The sequence below is a fragment of the Pichia kudriavzevii genome, chromosome 2, assembly GCF_003054445.1.
Source record: "Pichia kudriavzevii chromosome 2, complete sequence".
In the NCBI taxonomy this organism is placed as follows: domain Eukaryota; kingdom Fungi; phylum Ascomycota; class Pichiomycetes; order Pichiales; family Pichiaceae; genus Pichia; species Pichia kudriavzevii.
In genome coordinates this window covers 2,200,735-2,214,306 of record NC_042507.1, presented here as the reverse complement: position 1 = coordinate 2,214,306, position 13,572 = coordinate 2,200,735, and the positions used below count along the sequence as shown (strand labels likewise).

General features: G+C 38.5%; 7 protein-coding genes and 1 non-coding gene across 8 annotated transcripts; 2 read left to right on the top strand and 6 right to left on the bottom strand.

Moving 5' to 3' along the window:
• Positions 1-346: 346 nt before the first annotated feature.
• C5L36_0B10380 (uncharacterized protein) lies at positions 347-1,963 on the top strand (the record flags this gene model as incomplete). Its single annotated transcript, XM_029465421.1, has 1 exon — positions 347-1,963. One exon carries the CDS (start codon positions 347-349, stop codon positions 1,961-1,963), a length of 1,617 nt encoding a protein of 538 aa, XP_029321280.1.
• A 327-nt stretch (positions 1,964-2,290) lies between these two features.
• Positions 2,291-3,421, bottom strand: C5L36_0B10370 (uncharacterized protein; the record flags this gene model as incomplete). Its single annotated transcript, XM_029465420.1, has 1 exon — positions 2,291-3,421. The coding sequence occupies one exon, from the start codon at positions 3,419-3,421 to the stop codon at positions 2,291-2,293; it is 1,131 nt and encodes a 376-aa protein (XP_029321279.1).
• Positions 3,422-5,062: 1,641 nt separating this feature from the next.
• C5L36_0B10360 (uncharacterized protein) lies at positions 5,063-5,455 on the bottom strand (the record flags this gene model as incomplete). Its single annotated transcript, XM_029465419.1, has 1 exon — positions 5,063-5,455. The coding sequence occupies one exon, from the start codon at positions 5,453-5,455 to the stop codon at positions 5,063-5,065; it is 393 nt and encodes a 130-aa protein (XP_029321278.1).
• A 160-nt stretch (positions 5,456-5,615) lies between these two features.
• C5L36_0Btrna2Y lies at positions 5,616-5,701 on the bottom strand. The gene is given in 2 exon segments: positions 5,616-5,652; positions 5,664-5,701. It is a non-coding gene; the product is annotated as a tRNA-Tyr (tRNA).
• Positions 5,702-6,854: 1,153 nt separating this feature from the next.
• Positions 6,855-7,967, bottom strand: C5L36_0B10350 (uncharacterized protein; the record flags this gene model as incomplete). The annotated part of the gene is made up of 1 exon (XM_029465418.1): positions 6,855-7,967. The coding sequence occupies one exon, from the start codon at positions 7,965-7,967 to the stop codon at positions 6,855-6,857; it is 1,113 nt and encodes a 370-aa protein (XP_029321277.1).
• Positions 7,968-8,463: 496 nt separating this feature from the next.
• Positions 8,464-9,585, bottom strand: C5L36_0B10340 (uncharacterized protein; the record flags this gene model as incomplete). The annotated part of the gene is made up of 1 exon (XM_029465417.1): positions 8,464-9,585. One exon carries the CDS (start codon positions 9,583-9,585, stop codon positions 8,464-8,466), a length of 1,122 nt encoding a protein of 373 aa, XP_029321276.1.
• A 377-nt stretch (positions 9,586-9,962) lies between these two features.
• C5L36_0B10330 (uncharacterized protein) lies at positions 9,963-12,131 on the top strand (the record flags this gene model as incomplete). Its single annotated transcript, XM_029465416.1, has 1 exon — positions 9,963-12,131. The coding sequence occupies one exon, from the start codon at positions 9,963-9,965 to the stop codon at positions 12,129-12,131; it is 2,169 nt and encodes a 722-aa protein (XP_029321275.1).
• A 51-nt stretch (positions 12,132-12,182) lies between these two features.
• C5L36_0B10320 (uncharacterized protein) lies at positions 12,183-13,403 on the bottom strand (the record flags this gene model as incomplete). Its single annotated transcript, XM_029465415.1, has 1 exon — positions 12,183-13,403. The coding sequence occupies one exon, from the start codon at positions 13,401-13,403 to the stop codon at positions 12,183-12,185; it is 1,221 nt and encodes a 406-aa protein (XP_029321274.1).
• Positions 13,404-13,572: the final 169 nt, after the last annotated feature.

The following is a 13,572-nucleotide window of genomic DNA, read 5'->3' as shown; positions in this document are numbered from 1 at the left end:
GACAGTTGTGGTTGTTGTACCCGGGAGGTGCACCGAGGTGGAGGCTTAACGGAGACGCTTATCGTTTCTTCTATCAGATATGCCATTGCTAATTTAATTGCTTGCCCCAATTTGTGGCATTTCCGAGTCGCGGGTGTACTAGAAGGTATAAATTTGCCCTCATGGCCTCTTATCAGTTTCATGACCAACACTTGATATGTTACTCTCTTCTTATTCTTCTTGTTGGACTTGTCCTTCTTTTGTTTCTTTCCCCCTTCATCCATTGTTGTCGGTGTGTCTAACAGATTCACCACATATACATTTCTCTACACTTTAAAACTATTTCTCTCTTTCACTTTCTGCAAAGATGAAACTATCATCGACTTTGTGCCTCTCAATTCTCTCCTCTTTGGCTGCATCTAAGGTGTCAGCTGTGGTTATTCCAAATATGCAGGAATCATCTTCAGATGTTGCGACCATTATGGAATCGTCTGAAGTTTCCAACGGTGTTGGTTTGACCAAGACTTTTGATTTCTCCTCTATTGAGTTGTTGGATGAGTCTGAAGCTTTGGACATTCACTTCAATGAAAAGGCAATTCCATTTTCGTTTATTGTTATTCTCAAGGATGATGTCTCTGATGAAGCGTTTGACTTTCATAAGTTGTGGGTCGCTGATGCCCAATCCCAATCTTTTGCTCAGTTGGATGCTTCAAGTAAGGAGCAATTTGAGCAATCTGTGGAAGCTTTGAAGTTCCATACCAAATCTGGTGGTATCAATCACGTCTTTAATGCTCCTGGCTTAAAGGGCTATTCTGGTGTTTTCACTGCTGAAGTGGTTGATTTATTAAGACACTCCAAGGACATTGCCCTTATAGAGTTGGATTCTGCAGTACATACCGTTGGTGAGACCCAAAACAATGCACCATGGGGGTTATCTAGAATCTCCCATAGAGAAACCTTGGGCTTAAGTAACTATAACAAGTATCTCTATGATGCTGATGCTGGTGAAGGTGTCACTGCGTATGTTATTGACACTGGTGTCAATGTTAAACACGAACAATTTGGTGGCAGAGCAGTTTGGGGTGCAACCATTCCAAATGGTGATGATGACATTGACGGTAATGGTCATGGTACTCACTGCGCAGGTACTATTGGTTCCGAAGACTATGGTGTTGCAAAAAAATCCAAGATTGTTGCTGTTAAGGTTTTAAGATCAAATGGTTCAGGTACTATGTCTGATGTTGTCAAAGGTGTCGAGTATGCCGCAAATGCTCATATTAAAGAGGCGAAATCTGGTGATAAGGGATTCAAGGGTTCTACTGCTAACATGTCTTTAGGTGGTGGTAAGTCCCCAGCCTTAGATTTAGCTGTTAATGCTGCAGTTAAGGCGGGTTTGCATTTTGCCGTTGCAGCTGGTAACGATGATGCAGATGCATGTGATTACTCGCCTGCTGCTGCAGAAAATGCCATTACAGTTGGTGCTTCGACTTTATCAGACACCAAGGCATATTTCTCAAACTACGGTAAATGTGTCGATATTTTTGCTCCAGGTTTGAACATTTTATCAACTTATATTGGATCCGATACTGCCACTGCCATTTTATCAGGTACTTCTATGGCCTCTCCTCACGTTTGTGGTATCTTGTCTTACTTTTTATCATTATCTCCAAAAACCGATTCAATGTTTTCAACTGCAGCAATCACTCCTAAGCAAATGAAGGAAAATTTGGTTAAGTATGGTACCAAGAATGCTTTATCATCTTTACCAGATGATACACCAAATGTTTTGATTTATAATGGTGCCGGTGGAGACATCAGCGATTTCTGGAATGCCAAGGAATCTGCTGATTCCACCGAAGATTTACAACGCTCTGTTGATGTTGCAACAGAATATGCTGAAGCACAATTAGACGAGGTTAAAGAAGATGTCAAAAATTTGATCAATGATATTGTCAACGCTGTTGGACAAGTTATTGCGGTTTAAGATTAGTACCCTTAGAGACTGGCTCATGCAATCCCTTATTTGGTCTTGTCACTATTTGAACAAATCTGGTTATTTGTTGGCATTGATTTTTTTTTTCTTCTTTTAGGTGTATCGGATTATTGTGATACTTATCATTGGTATTTTTTATGTTCAATTATGGTATTTCCGGGAAACTTTTTTTTATTCTCTCAGCGTTTTCCGTCATTGTTCTTTTATTTGGGTAAATTTTGTTTAGAAATATTGCATTATATAGGCTATAGGTTGTATTTTTCTATCGAAGTCATATTATTTAGTTAAACCTCGCTGTTCACTAACGTAAACAAGAGTTTACATTAAATGGAACAACTTACCGATGTAGAGTAAACTAGTGATTGCCTTGTATGCGTAATACGTAAAGTAGTAAGTGGCCAGCCCTGTCATGTAAAGTATAAGCAAATCAATAAAAGCAACAACAAGAGACACTAGACTCCGACTATTTGGATCTCCTCTAGGAATAAATGCACCGATGAGGTGCAGCACTGGCCAAATAACATTCACCAATGGTAACCCACTGACCCAAATTTCCACATAACGGTGGAAATCTTCGACAGCTCTTGTGGTTGGCGTCATTGACGCACTATACCGCAAAGCTTCCGATATATCAGAAGGCAATTTATCACATAATTGAGACAAAGGATGCCTTATTGATCCTCTGGACCCTTTCAAAGTCTTATTTGGGAAATAACAAGATGGTGCAATAGGAAGCGAATCTTGGATTACTGGTCGCCCCTGTTTTCTATTATGGGGTTGATGTTGATCTCGATGTTCAATCCTATTTATGCAATAGTACTCATAATCTCGCATCTTGGATGCCATTTCCTTTCTTAGTAGCTTACATTTTAACGCCTCTTTCTCAGCTTTATGCCTGGCTGCCTTTATTTTGAGTTTTTCATATTCCATTTCAATCTTCGTCTTATACTGAATTGGAGAAGTTTTTTTAGGCCTGCATAGTTTGTCAGAAAATGTAAGCGCAGTCTTCTTTTGTGACATACCACTGTTCCGGGAAATAGATCTGGATTTTGAACCGATTAGTGAATTTGAAATGGCTTGACCTGAGAATACAGATTCACATTCCGCTATGGACTCAGTATCTGACTCACTTGATTCGGAATCAATTGGAAGGTCGGGAAATAGTCTTTCGGGACTAACACTTAACTCTTGAATGCCCGAATCATAGATTTCCGGCTCGGCACGTAGTTGGAATTCATTGGAGATTTGAAAATCTTCTGTACTCTTCCTTCCCCTTATTTTCCTCATAAACTTTTTAGTATTGAACCCAAATCCTGTTTTATGGGCATTTCTGTCAAATAAACCGTAGTCTGGGTCAACAACATGGAGCTTGTGACGGGTTTCTCCTGGTGTCCTAAAAGTATAGTATTTTTCTTCTTGATGAATAGGTTCGATTGTACTTGTCGACATCTAGCAAACGTACTGTAAAGATAAATTCACCTTAAGCAAGTGCAATACTACTTGGAATCAAAAGAATGAGTTAAACATAGGGAGCAACGGTCTCTATAAACTCTAGATATTGATAAGATAAAAATGATTTATGTATATCACAAAAAAAAAACCAGCCACTCCGTTTTAGGAAATCGAATCAATTTTGATTTTTCCAAAAATCAATATGATCTTCCAGAATCAGGCTTTTTAATGTTTTGTCAAGCTCCTCTCCAACAGGACCTATTATTTGAACATCTTTTTGGCCAGCATTGAAGACTTTTCTGCAAGGTAAATCCAACGTCATATTTTCCTTATCATTACCTGTTAATTCGAGCAATGCATTTTCGCTAAGCCCATAAACAACTCTACCAATATTAGACCAGTAGATTGAACCTGCACACATACAACAAGGTTCAAAATTGGTGTACAAAGTACATTTCCAGAGATATTCTTGTGGATATCTCTCAAATGCAATTTGACACAGAGTTGACTCGGCATGGTTAAGTGTATTGATGTTACCTTGTTCAAGTAAAACAGTTGAGTTATCGGGACCAACTAAAATCGATCCAAACGGATGATGGCCCTCTTCCTTAACTTTGTGTGCAACAGCAACACATTTACGTATATTTTCAGTAATCTGCTTATCGGTGGGCTCGTCACGGTGTGGGAACATTGCAACTTTGTAGTGAATAAAAAATATTCTGCACTCGTAGATGTCGAAATACAATTAAAAAGTTTGATTTCTCGGCCGTTTCCCATCACTAAAATAACGCTTGAGGATAAAAGTTAATTTGGTTATATATGTTATAAAGTAGTCATTACTTCTTGTATTAGTTCATATACTTAAAGAAAGTTGTAGATAACTTCGTTTCCAACTAAGAACACTAATTCTTGTTGTTGCCGGTCAAGGTGTCAGAGATCTTCTGGAAAACACCCTTATCTTCTTCTGGTTGGACCTTACCTGCCGCCTTGTCATAGGTGTCGGAAACACCTTCGGATGCCTTGTCCCAAGTGGACTTTTGAGAGTCTGGGGTAACGGTGTCTGCTAATTTGTCTGAAAAGTTCTTTCTGCCTTGGTCTGCCATTTTGAATGTTGTTTATTGATTGATAATCCTTTTTCAAATGGTTCAACTGTTTTAGATCAATGTAGGTGTGCAATAGTCTGTACTTATATAGTAATTTAAGTGGGACTTGCACATTCCAGCCACAGTTCCAAAAGCTTGGGCTAGGCTAGCCCCTCTTCCGTAATGTTACAAGACAAGGGACTGGTACTGCCATGCATGCAAAGTAATACCTAGCAAAATAGGGACTGGAATGGGCGTTTAAGAAGGGAAAACTTCGATTTTGACAGTTTTCGTTGGACAGGCAGACTATAATTAGACCGGTCCATTTTCAAGGAGGCGTTTTTTCTTCGGTCTTTGTGAGAATTACACCAATAGCATATATTTGGCTTAGCAATATTAGCAAATTACATTTACTTAGACATATATTTACAGAATGAGTTGAAAACTTAGCGTGGAGTGACATTTCTATTCCCAATAGGAATTAAATACTACTTTCAAGGACAGTCATTTTCTTGTGGTCAAAGCAGTTTTTGTTTCATTAGGCCTCCTAATTGATTTAGTGTTTTTGCTGTAATTCAATTTGGCCATTACCACAACAGCCCCCACCACTTGCGGCACCTGCAGTTAATGTAGACTTCTTTACCTTAATATCTTCATTGTCTCCTAATTCAGTATCCTGATGAATATTCAAAGTGTATTTCGTTTCTTCCACATCCTTCCTTTTCACTCCCTGAACAACATTACGTTTCAAAAAGACACTCACCTGTTCCAAAAGCTCGATCCTAGCTGGAATATCTAGTTTGGGATTTGTTGCTGAAACTTCAGATTTCATTTCCTGTTTAATTTGATTTCTAGCAGCATTTAGGGTGGTTATATCATTTCCGAAAGCAATTCTAGTAGAACGCAAAGCGGCACGATATGCATTCAATGCTCTCTGAGATGTAGCCATCTTAAAACTGTTTTTGTTTTGCCGTGTTTGTGCTACAAAACTGTATGATATAGAGGTTATTTGCCAACGTGAAAAAAAAAAGAGTCAAATTCATGCTATGGATGATGGTTATTTGAATCCCCAAAAGCGTTTTAGAATGTTTGCGCAGTTAAAAAATAACTCCCTCCTTCCGGGATCGAACCAGAGACCTCAAGATGTCTTGTATTCCATTACAGTCTCGCGCTCTTCCAACTGAGCTAAAGAGGGAATTGTTGTAACAAATCCCTAACTGATAATACTTAGTTGAGCATCTAATCATTTCTGTTTCTATATTATATAGATTTGGCATTTTAATCATCTAAAATTATTTGTAGAACGTGCTTTTTTTTGTGTAACAGTTACTTGATCTAAAAATAGTATTTTATGGGATTCAATTTCCCTTCCAGATAGACTGTTCAGTTTCTACAATCGTCTACAAACCTCTTCAATCTTCTCCAACCTTCGATATAATTACCCTGTTAGGAAATAGAGAGATAGCCTTCCATTTGATCTCTTACATGTAGAGGAAAGACAGATTCTCTTTCAGTATTTCTGATTTTTTTCTTTAGCCACAACATGCCAAGAATAATATTATTTATATATTAGTTTGTTTAAAACAATTACCCAGAAAATGAATTAACAGGAGAAAATTTGCTTATTGACCAAGAATATATCCAATTAAGAAGTCACTATTTGTAAAACTTGATTATCCAAAGAGCTCTTTTTATATACGGACAACGTCAATCGATTGGGACTACTAACGTTCACCTTAGTCCCGATAAGGCGAGAATGTTTAACTGGGCGAGTTATATGAATTAGAAAGGGATTGTTTCCTGATTCTTATAGCAATGCCTAAACCTTTCTTTTCCTACTTATGTTTATCTAGGTTAGTACATATTTAGTATATATATAGGAGTATTAACTTCATCTCCTTTTCCCAGGTAGGTTTCATGTGGGTAATATTTTATATAAGCTTGTCTAATCAAAGTTCAAATTCAAATTTTTTAGATTAATCCTCAAAATAGAATTAATACGCAAACATAATCAGTGCTTTTGATTACTTTTTTTTTTTTGAATTGATGTTAGATTTAGGAAGTCATCCTGTGCTGAATAGATCAACTTCTTTAGCTTTCTGAACTGTTAAGATTATGCGCATGCTATGCATATCTAGACAGCGTTACGAGAATAAATGCATTATAAGATAGAATACAAATATAAACTACGAAATCAAAACCCTCATAGCCTAGTTAAATTATCAGATAGTTCATCAGCATTAAATCAAGTGTTAAATCAATAGGGTGTAATAACCAGAGGTCTTTTATACAGGTGGTTAATAAACGACTTAAATATATAAAATTGGAAATGAAGTGCTTGGGCTAGATCAATTGTCAATGGAGCGGATGACCAGTTTTTTGAAAGAAACACCATCCAAGAGTTCCTTCAAAGCAGCATCTGCTGAATTGAAACCATTTGGATAAATCTTGATTGGCATGGTTTTAATTTCACCATCTTTAACTGCCTTGAGTATTTTTTCATGGAAGTTCTTATGGTTAGCAACAATCTCTGGGGATGATTCAAGTTTAAAGCCATTCAAGTCTAAAGATTCTCCAGTGACAAGATAGACAAAAGTCTTGGAAAACTCGGTATCCTTCTTTGTAGTTTGCCCTTCCAAAGTTTCTTCACCAAGGGACAATAGGTTATCGATATAGGATTTACCAGTAGGTCTTAGAGCGGCGTATGTCTTGTTAAAAGTATCCTTGTTGGAGACGGTGTCGAGGGCATATTCGATATTATCAGCGGTTGCTGCCTTTAGTTGATCAATAACCTTGTCATCATGATAATCTATGACAACGTCGGCGCCAACAGCCTTTAAATAAGATTCATATTTAGCCTTGTTTGCAGTGGTGATAACTTTAGCGCCGTAGATTTTCTTAGCAATTTGAATGGCCAAGTAACCTGTTGCGGTGGTACCCCCCCAAACGAGAATCCATGAGTCCTTCTTTGGCTTACCAAAGTTGTTTTCAAGGGACATACCGACAGTGTATAGACCCAATGGGAGGGACGCTGCCTTTTCAAAGGTGTCAATGTTAAAGGAAGGGTCGATGTTGTCGACATTGGTTTGTTGGGTCAATCCAGGTAAGTTAAGGGTAGTAATTGCAGGAACAACAACGTAATCTTGGAAAGCACCAGAGTTCTTTAGAGGGTCATAGCCGCCATGGAGGAAAGAGGCGACCGTATCTCCCTCCTTAAACCCACTGGTTTCAGAACCAACCGAGACAACCGTGCCGGCCAAATCAGAACCAACGGTGGTGCCGGCCGAACCCCATTTAGCATAGAAATGCTTGTAATCAGTTGGATTGAATGCTGCAGCTTGGACTTTAACCAAGAGTTCCCCTGGTCCAGGGGTTGGTAGTTCAGTGGTTGTTTCAACCACCTTGACCAGAGGAGAGGCCTCGCCAGTGTAGACAACAGAACGGATAGTTACCAAAGACATGTTTGCTTTTCAGTTGTGTTTCGTGGATGATGTACCCTATCGATGTTTAGCTATGTATTGGTGCTTTGGAAGTATAGGTGTGTCTTCTGAATATTGACTCTATACTGTCAAATGAGCCCCTCTTATATAACGACAAATTGCCATGCGGGAAAAAAAGGCTCAGCCACCTCAAGGGACCGGAATTCGGGTTTAGTTGCACCCATTTGATGGGTCCCTTATTAATAAGCACGGCTTCCGGAAATTTCTAAAGCGCGGGTTTTCGTGAAGGGCACAAAATCAACGAGGTGGCTACAACACGTGCCGGAGATCGGATATGGAAGAGGAGGGAGGGGGGAACAGAATAGGGTTACTAGAATGGTTCGTTATATATGGTCGTTAGATAAAAATAGTTGGACAATAACTTAAATAACATGAATAAGTGAAAAAAAGTGTGTAAATGAAATAAGGGGAATGAAAATAAACCTTTTCTTTGGCAACAAGAGACTCATTGTGTAGATTACTCAAACTTGAGTAGTTGTTTACCCTTTTGGGAGTCTTCCAATGCTGCAAGAACTGTCTCAAGGAACGATTCGTTAGTAGTAGTAGAGAGCTTGACTTTTGGTTCATTGACTTTTGGTTCTTTCAAAGTTCCGTCCTCCATGAATTTGAGGACGGCATTGATAGTTTCTATTCTCAATTCAGGGTGTCTTTTGATATTACCCGTGATCCAGAAACCCTTAGCAGTGAGATTCTTGAAGATGAAGTTACCAGTAGGAAGTGAAAGCGGCTTCTTAGACATTGCACCATATGTTAGAATAGTAGCATCGTGTCCGAGTTTCCTTGCCAAATTAGACGCAGACGGACCACCAATACAATTCAAACCTAACTTGATTTCTTTACCTTCTAACCATTCCTTAACGGTTGCTCCAAACTCCTTTGATGCACTCTCATCTTCAGTGATGACTTTAGTTGCACCAATGGATTCTAAATCTTTGACCAACTCGTCCAAGTTGTCTCTGTTTCTAACAATATTCAAGGATTTATAACCCAATTTATGGCCAATCTGAATTGCTGCTCTACCAACCTGAGAATTTGCACCATTTTGTATAAACCAGTCGCCCGGCTGTAATTTGACAAAATGTGTCAGCATTTGATATGCAGATGAGGGATTGACAGCAATAGTTGCGGCTTGGTTAAGTGAAATTGTCTTTGGCATTTTCAAGAGGTTCTTATCAGTAGTTAATCTGTGGGTACACCAAGTACCAAAATTAACACCAGAAGGAATACACCAGTCACCGGTCTCCAACTCCCCAACATTGGAACCTTTGGCAATGACTTTAAAGACACCCTCGTTACCTGTGACTGCAGCTGGTTCCTTCAACTCAGGCAACGAATCAATTGAAAGTGGCGGCTTCGAAGGGTACACACCTTGAATTTGGTTGATGTCCGAAGGATTCAATGGAGCAGCTAAAGTTTGAACCACAACCTCATTAGGCTGTAGGTTTTGCAAGTCAATCTTATAGGAATGACACTTCAAAGTATCCTTTGGTTCCCCATGGGCGTTGTACACAATTGCACGTGCGGTGATGGACGACATTCTACGAATGGACGAAACTGAAAACACAGAACGGAGGGACATCTTGAACCTATCTGTTGACTAGCTGGCGATGCTTTCCTTTATATTGTAAAAAAGTTAGTATTATTAATCAACAGAGTGGAGAAAAAGTGGTGGAGGTGAACGATGAGGCCCTTTAAACTCACGACCCCTCCCCTCTCCCCCCCATCACCTAAGACACCAAAGGAAATTAGCATTTTGACTTTATTCTCACCTGTCCAAGGAAACAACTATATACTGTATAAAACAGGGCCTGTTCTTCCCTCTATTTTCTCTATACTCTGCTTCATAATTGTACCCTTTCCCACCCTGAGTGAATATCTCGAAATTGTCCAAATTTGGAGTCCCACTTGCCTGTAGGACAAACGGTGATCGACCGATATTTGAGATGTCAACCAACTATGTTTTTGTTTGACATTCTCTCCTTCTCACCACAACCCGTACAGACCCACATATCCACCATGGGAAGACAATCTGAAGATACCATTTCCTCCAGTGCATCTTCTCTGTCGACAATGAGGGCATCATTGAATGATACTGTCGATGAGATGGATGATCCCAGTCAACTACAAGGTGTGGTTAGTGATAAAATTAAAAGCACTCCTATTTTAAAGGCAGTTACTCACCTAGAGCCAACCAGGTTCCCGTCATTGACGTTTATCAAGAATCCAAACATGGCCATAGATCGAGAGACAAGCATAAAAAATGTCAATCTGAAGGCCGAACTTATTGAAAATACGGAAAAGATTGAAAAACACGTCAAGGAATCTCTTTTCATGGAAACCTCCAACCATGATGCAAAATCTTCCACGTTTAGACGAAACAAGGCCGGAAGCACAGCCACGCTATATAGTATCAGTACGGAGAACACTGGGGCATCTGAGTTTGAGGACGCAAGGTCAAACTTTACCATTATGACAAAGTTTGACCATCATATCAACGATGATAACAATTCGTTATATCAGCAATCATTCAACTCAAATTGCATCGAGCAATCACAAAAATCTATAGGGCTGTCCAATTCGAATATTCAGAGGAGTCCAGAAAAAACAGAATCTTTTATATACAATGACCTAAACTCTGTAGATATTTTAAGCCACAATGCACAAAGGAAAATATCTTCAAATGTTACGCTGCTTGGTAATAATGCCAAAGATTTACAAACTAACAACTTGCCCAAGAACAATGAATTAGACTTTTTAGACAACCAATCAATATCTACAATCATAACTGCAACCGATAATATGTCCTCGAATTTTATATCGAGATCTCCAACGAAGAGAAACAATCATTATAACAATGTACCTGTCTCCCCCACATACTCCAAAGTACGACAGGTTTCACACAAATTATTTGGTAACTATAATTCAGGTATTCTCAGTAGTAATAATAATGATACACACAACAGTAATGGGATTAACAACAATAACAGTATCGATAGCAATGCTTGTTTTCAATCCACCCTAAACAATTCAAAGATAAGCCTACAGAAAAGGTCAAGTTTGAACTTTGAACCCAAATATGGACTATCCGACGGTTATGGTAATGATTTTATTCGAATACACAAAGTTATGGACGAGAATAATCAAAATTCAAAAAAGTTAGATTCTGACAACGACGAACATACAGGTTTTACAGATGCAGAATCAATACTTGCGAAGCCTTATAAAAATAAAAACAAGTATCTAATGAACCTCCAGAATAACTACTATAAGAGTAGTATGAGCAGCATTAAGAAAACTTTTAATAGAGACCTGGAAAGTCAAACAATTAAACCGTTCAGGAGTAGCAAAGGTTGTAGAGACTACGGATCAATGGCAGATAATGACTACTTTGATCCACTTGGTGATGGGTACGTTGAAGGAGCAGGAGGCGTGGGGAGAAGTGGAGGGGAATTGCACCATGGGAAGAGCTCTCCTCACGATTATAAATCAATGTACTATAAACAGAATCTAGTTCTAAACTTTTTGATCTCAACTATTTACATCTTTGCATTATTGCTAATTTTATTCTCCATTCTGAAATTACTGATATTAAAAAATTTTGATAACATATTGACTAATTTTGAAGTTGTCAATCTTTCAAATGTATTGATTAGTGACGAAGTTCTATTACTGGACATAGAAACAAAGGCAATCAATGCCAATCTTCAAGATGTAAACATTTGGACTATGGACCTTGATGTTTTCCTTGTAACCAATGAAGGCTATTTCTCATCACCTCAAGACTCACCTAAGGATATAACCATATTGCTCGGTAACAGCCAGCAGTTTCTTACTCCGATGAGGTTTAGAGGTTTAATCGATCTTCCATCATGGTATGATGTTTGGAATAGTTGGAGAAACCCAGATCTAATAAAGCCCTCAAGGACATTTGCACAGCTGAAGATTTATCAACCTGGTAAGAATTTTGTCTATAAGGGAGAACCTTTGACGAGAGAACAGTGGGACGATATACTCAATAGAACTTACAAGTTGAAAATAAGGGGAAATCTAGAATATTCATTACCACTGGCATTTCAAAACCAGTTTATTAGTATATCTACAGATGCTGAAGTTCTGCCTTCTTGAAAAGTGAAACGGGAGAAAACAGAAGATGGGAAAAAGATATACCTGCACCGATCAACTATTGATGTATTTTATAAGCTTTTCTAAATCACCTCTGACCTTCCGGTCATACGTTTCCACGTCTCGTTGTACACGCAATAGCAACCTCTTATCTACTGCGGGGCATAAGTAATCATTTTTCTTATCTATCTTAGATAAAAGACAAAGGTCACACCTTCTTCCAGTGGGAGTACAAACACTTTGACCAAACCCCACTAAAACCGGATTGATTTCACTCCATAAATCTCTATGGTTTACCAACATTTTCTCTAGCTCTTTCCGAACATTATCAGGGTTTTTCTCATGTTTTGGCAGCCAACCAAACATATTACACAACCTAACCATGTGGGTGTCGACACTGATCCCAATTACTTTTTTCCAAGCTCCTTGAAGTATCAAATGCCCCATTTTATAGCCTATGCCTTTTAATTTGACTAACTCTTCGATATTATCAGGGACGTCTTGATTATAAGAATCATTCAAAACTTTTGCGGTTTCCAGTAGATAAGAGGCTTTCCTAGAGTGGAAACCAACTTTGTAAATCAACTCGTCGAGTTCAGCAAATGAAGTTGATAAAACCGCAGGTATACACAATCCATCTTGATAACCTAAAGATAAATAATGGTGGTGTAAACTTTGCATGACTTGGAAATTAACTTCGTCTTTAGTTTGCGATGAGAATAACAATGTTACAAGTAGTTGAAATCTCCATATTTTGTCAATGTTTGAGTCATCACCTTCAATAGCTTTTAGTTGTGGTTTGTAACCTGGGATTTCTGTTATTTCGATAGTCTCGATTGTTCCCTTTTCCTTGAACTTCAACGTAATCAGTCTCAATAAAGCGGGTATTCTCACGCACCCAATAAGGTCGACTGGCGTAGTGATCATTTCTCTCATTTCCTTGATCTTGTTGTACATGGGAAAGAAGCTGTCAGGGATCTTTGGTGTTTCTGGAACAGAATCTCCAATCTCGTGGTCACCTTCAAGCTTAATATGTTTGATGGTTCTGATACGTGTTGATTTCGTTGCAGTTGAAGGTATTTCTTTGCTTAAAGTAGATTTCAACTCTGTATCAAACCTCTCAATGTCGGCATGGAAAGTTCCGGAACATTCTGCTTTTATAGAAGATCGGGTCTTTCGTGAATTAGTGTTAAGAAAGTGCTTGCTTTGTGACATTGGGGTGCTTGTAAAGTGTGGTCGTTGTACTCGTTTGCATAACTCCAAAGTATAAAACATTTATGTTTTTCAACGAAACGGGGAATCTGTCGCAACCTTTTAAATCCAACCACGCAGATGAAATTACAAATACCTCTCTGTAGTATAGGAGAACAGTGAACTACTATCTAGTTAGTAAGAAAAGAAAACAAAATCTAATTGAATATTATATAAAGTACAACATATGAAG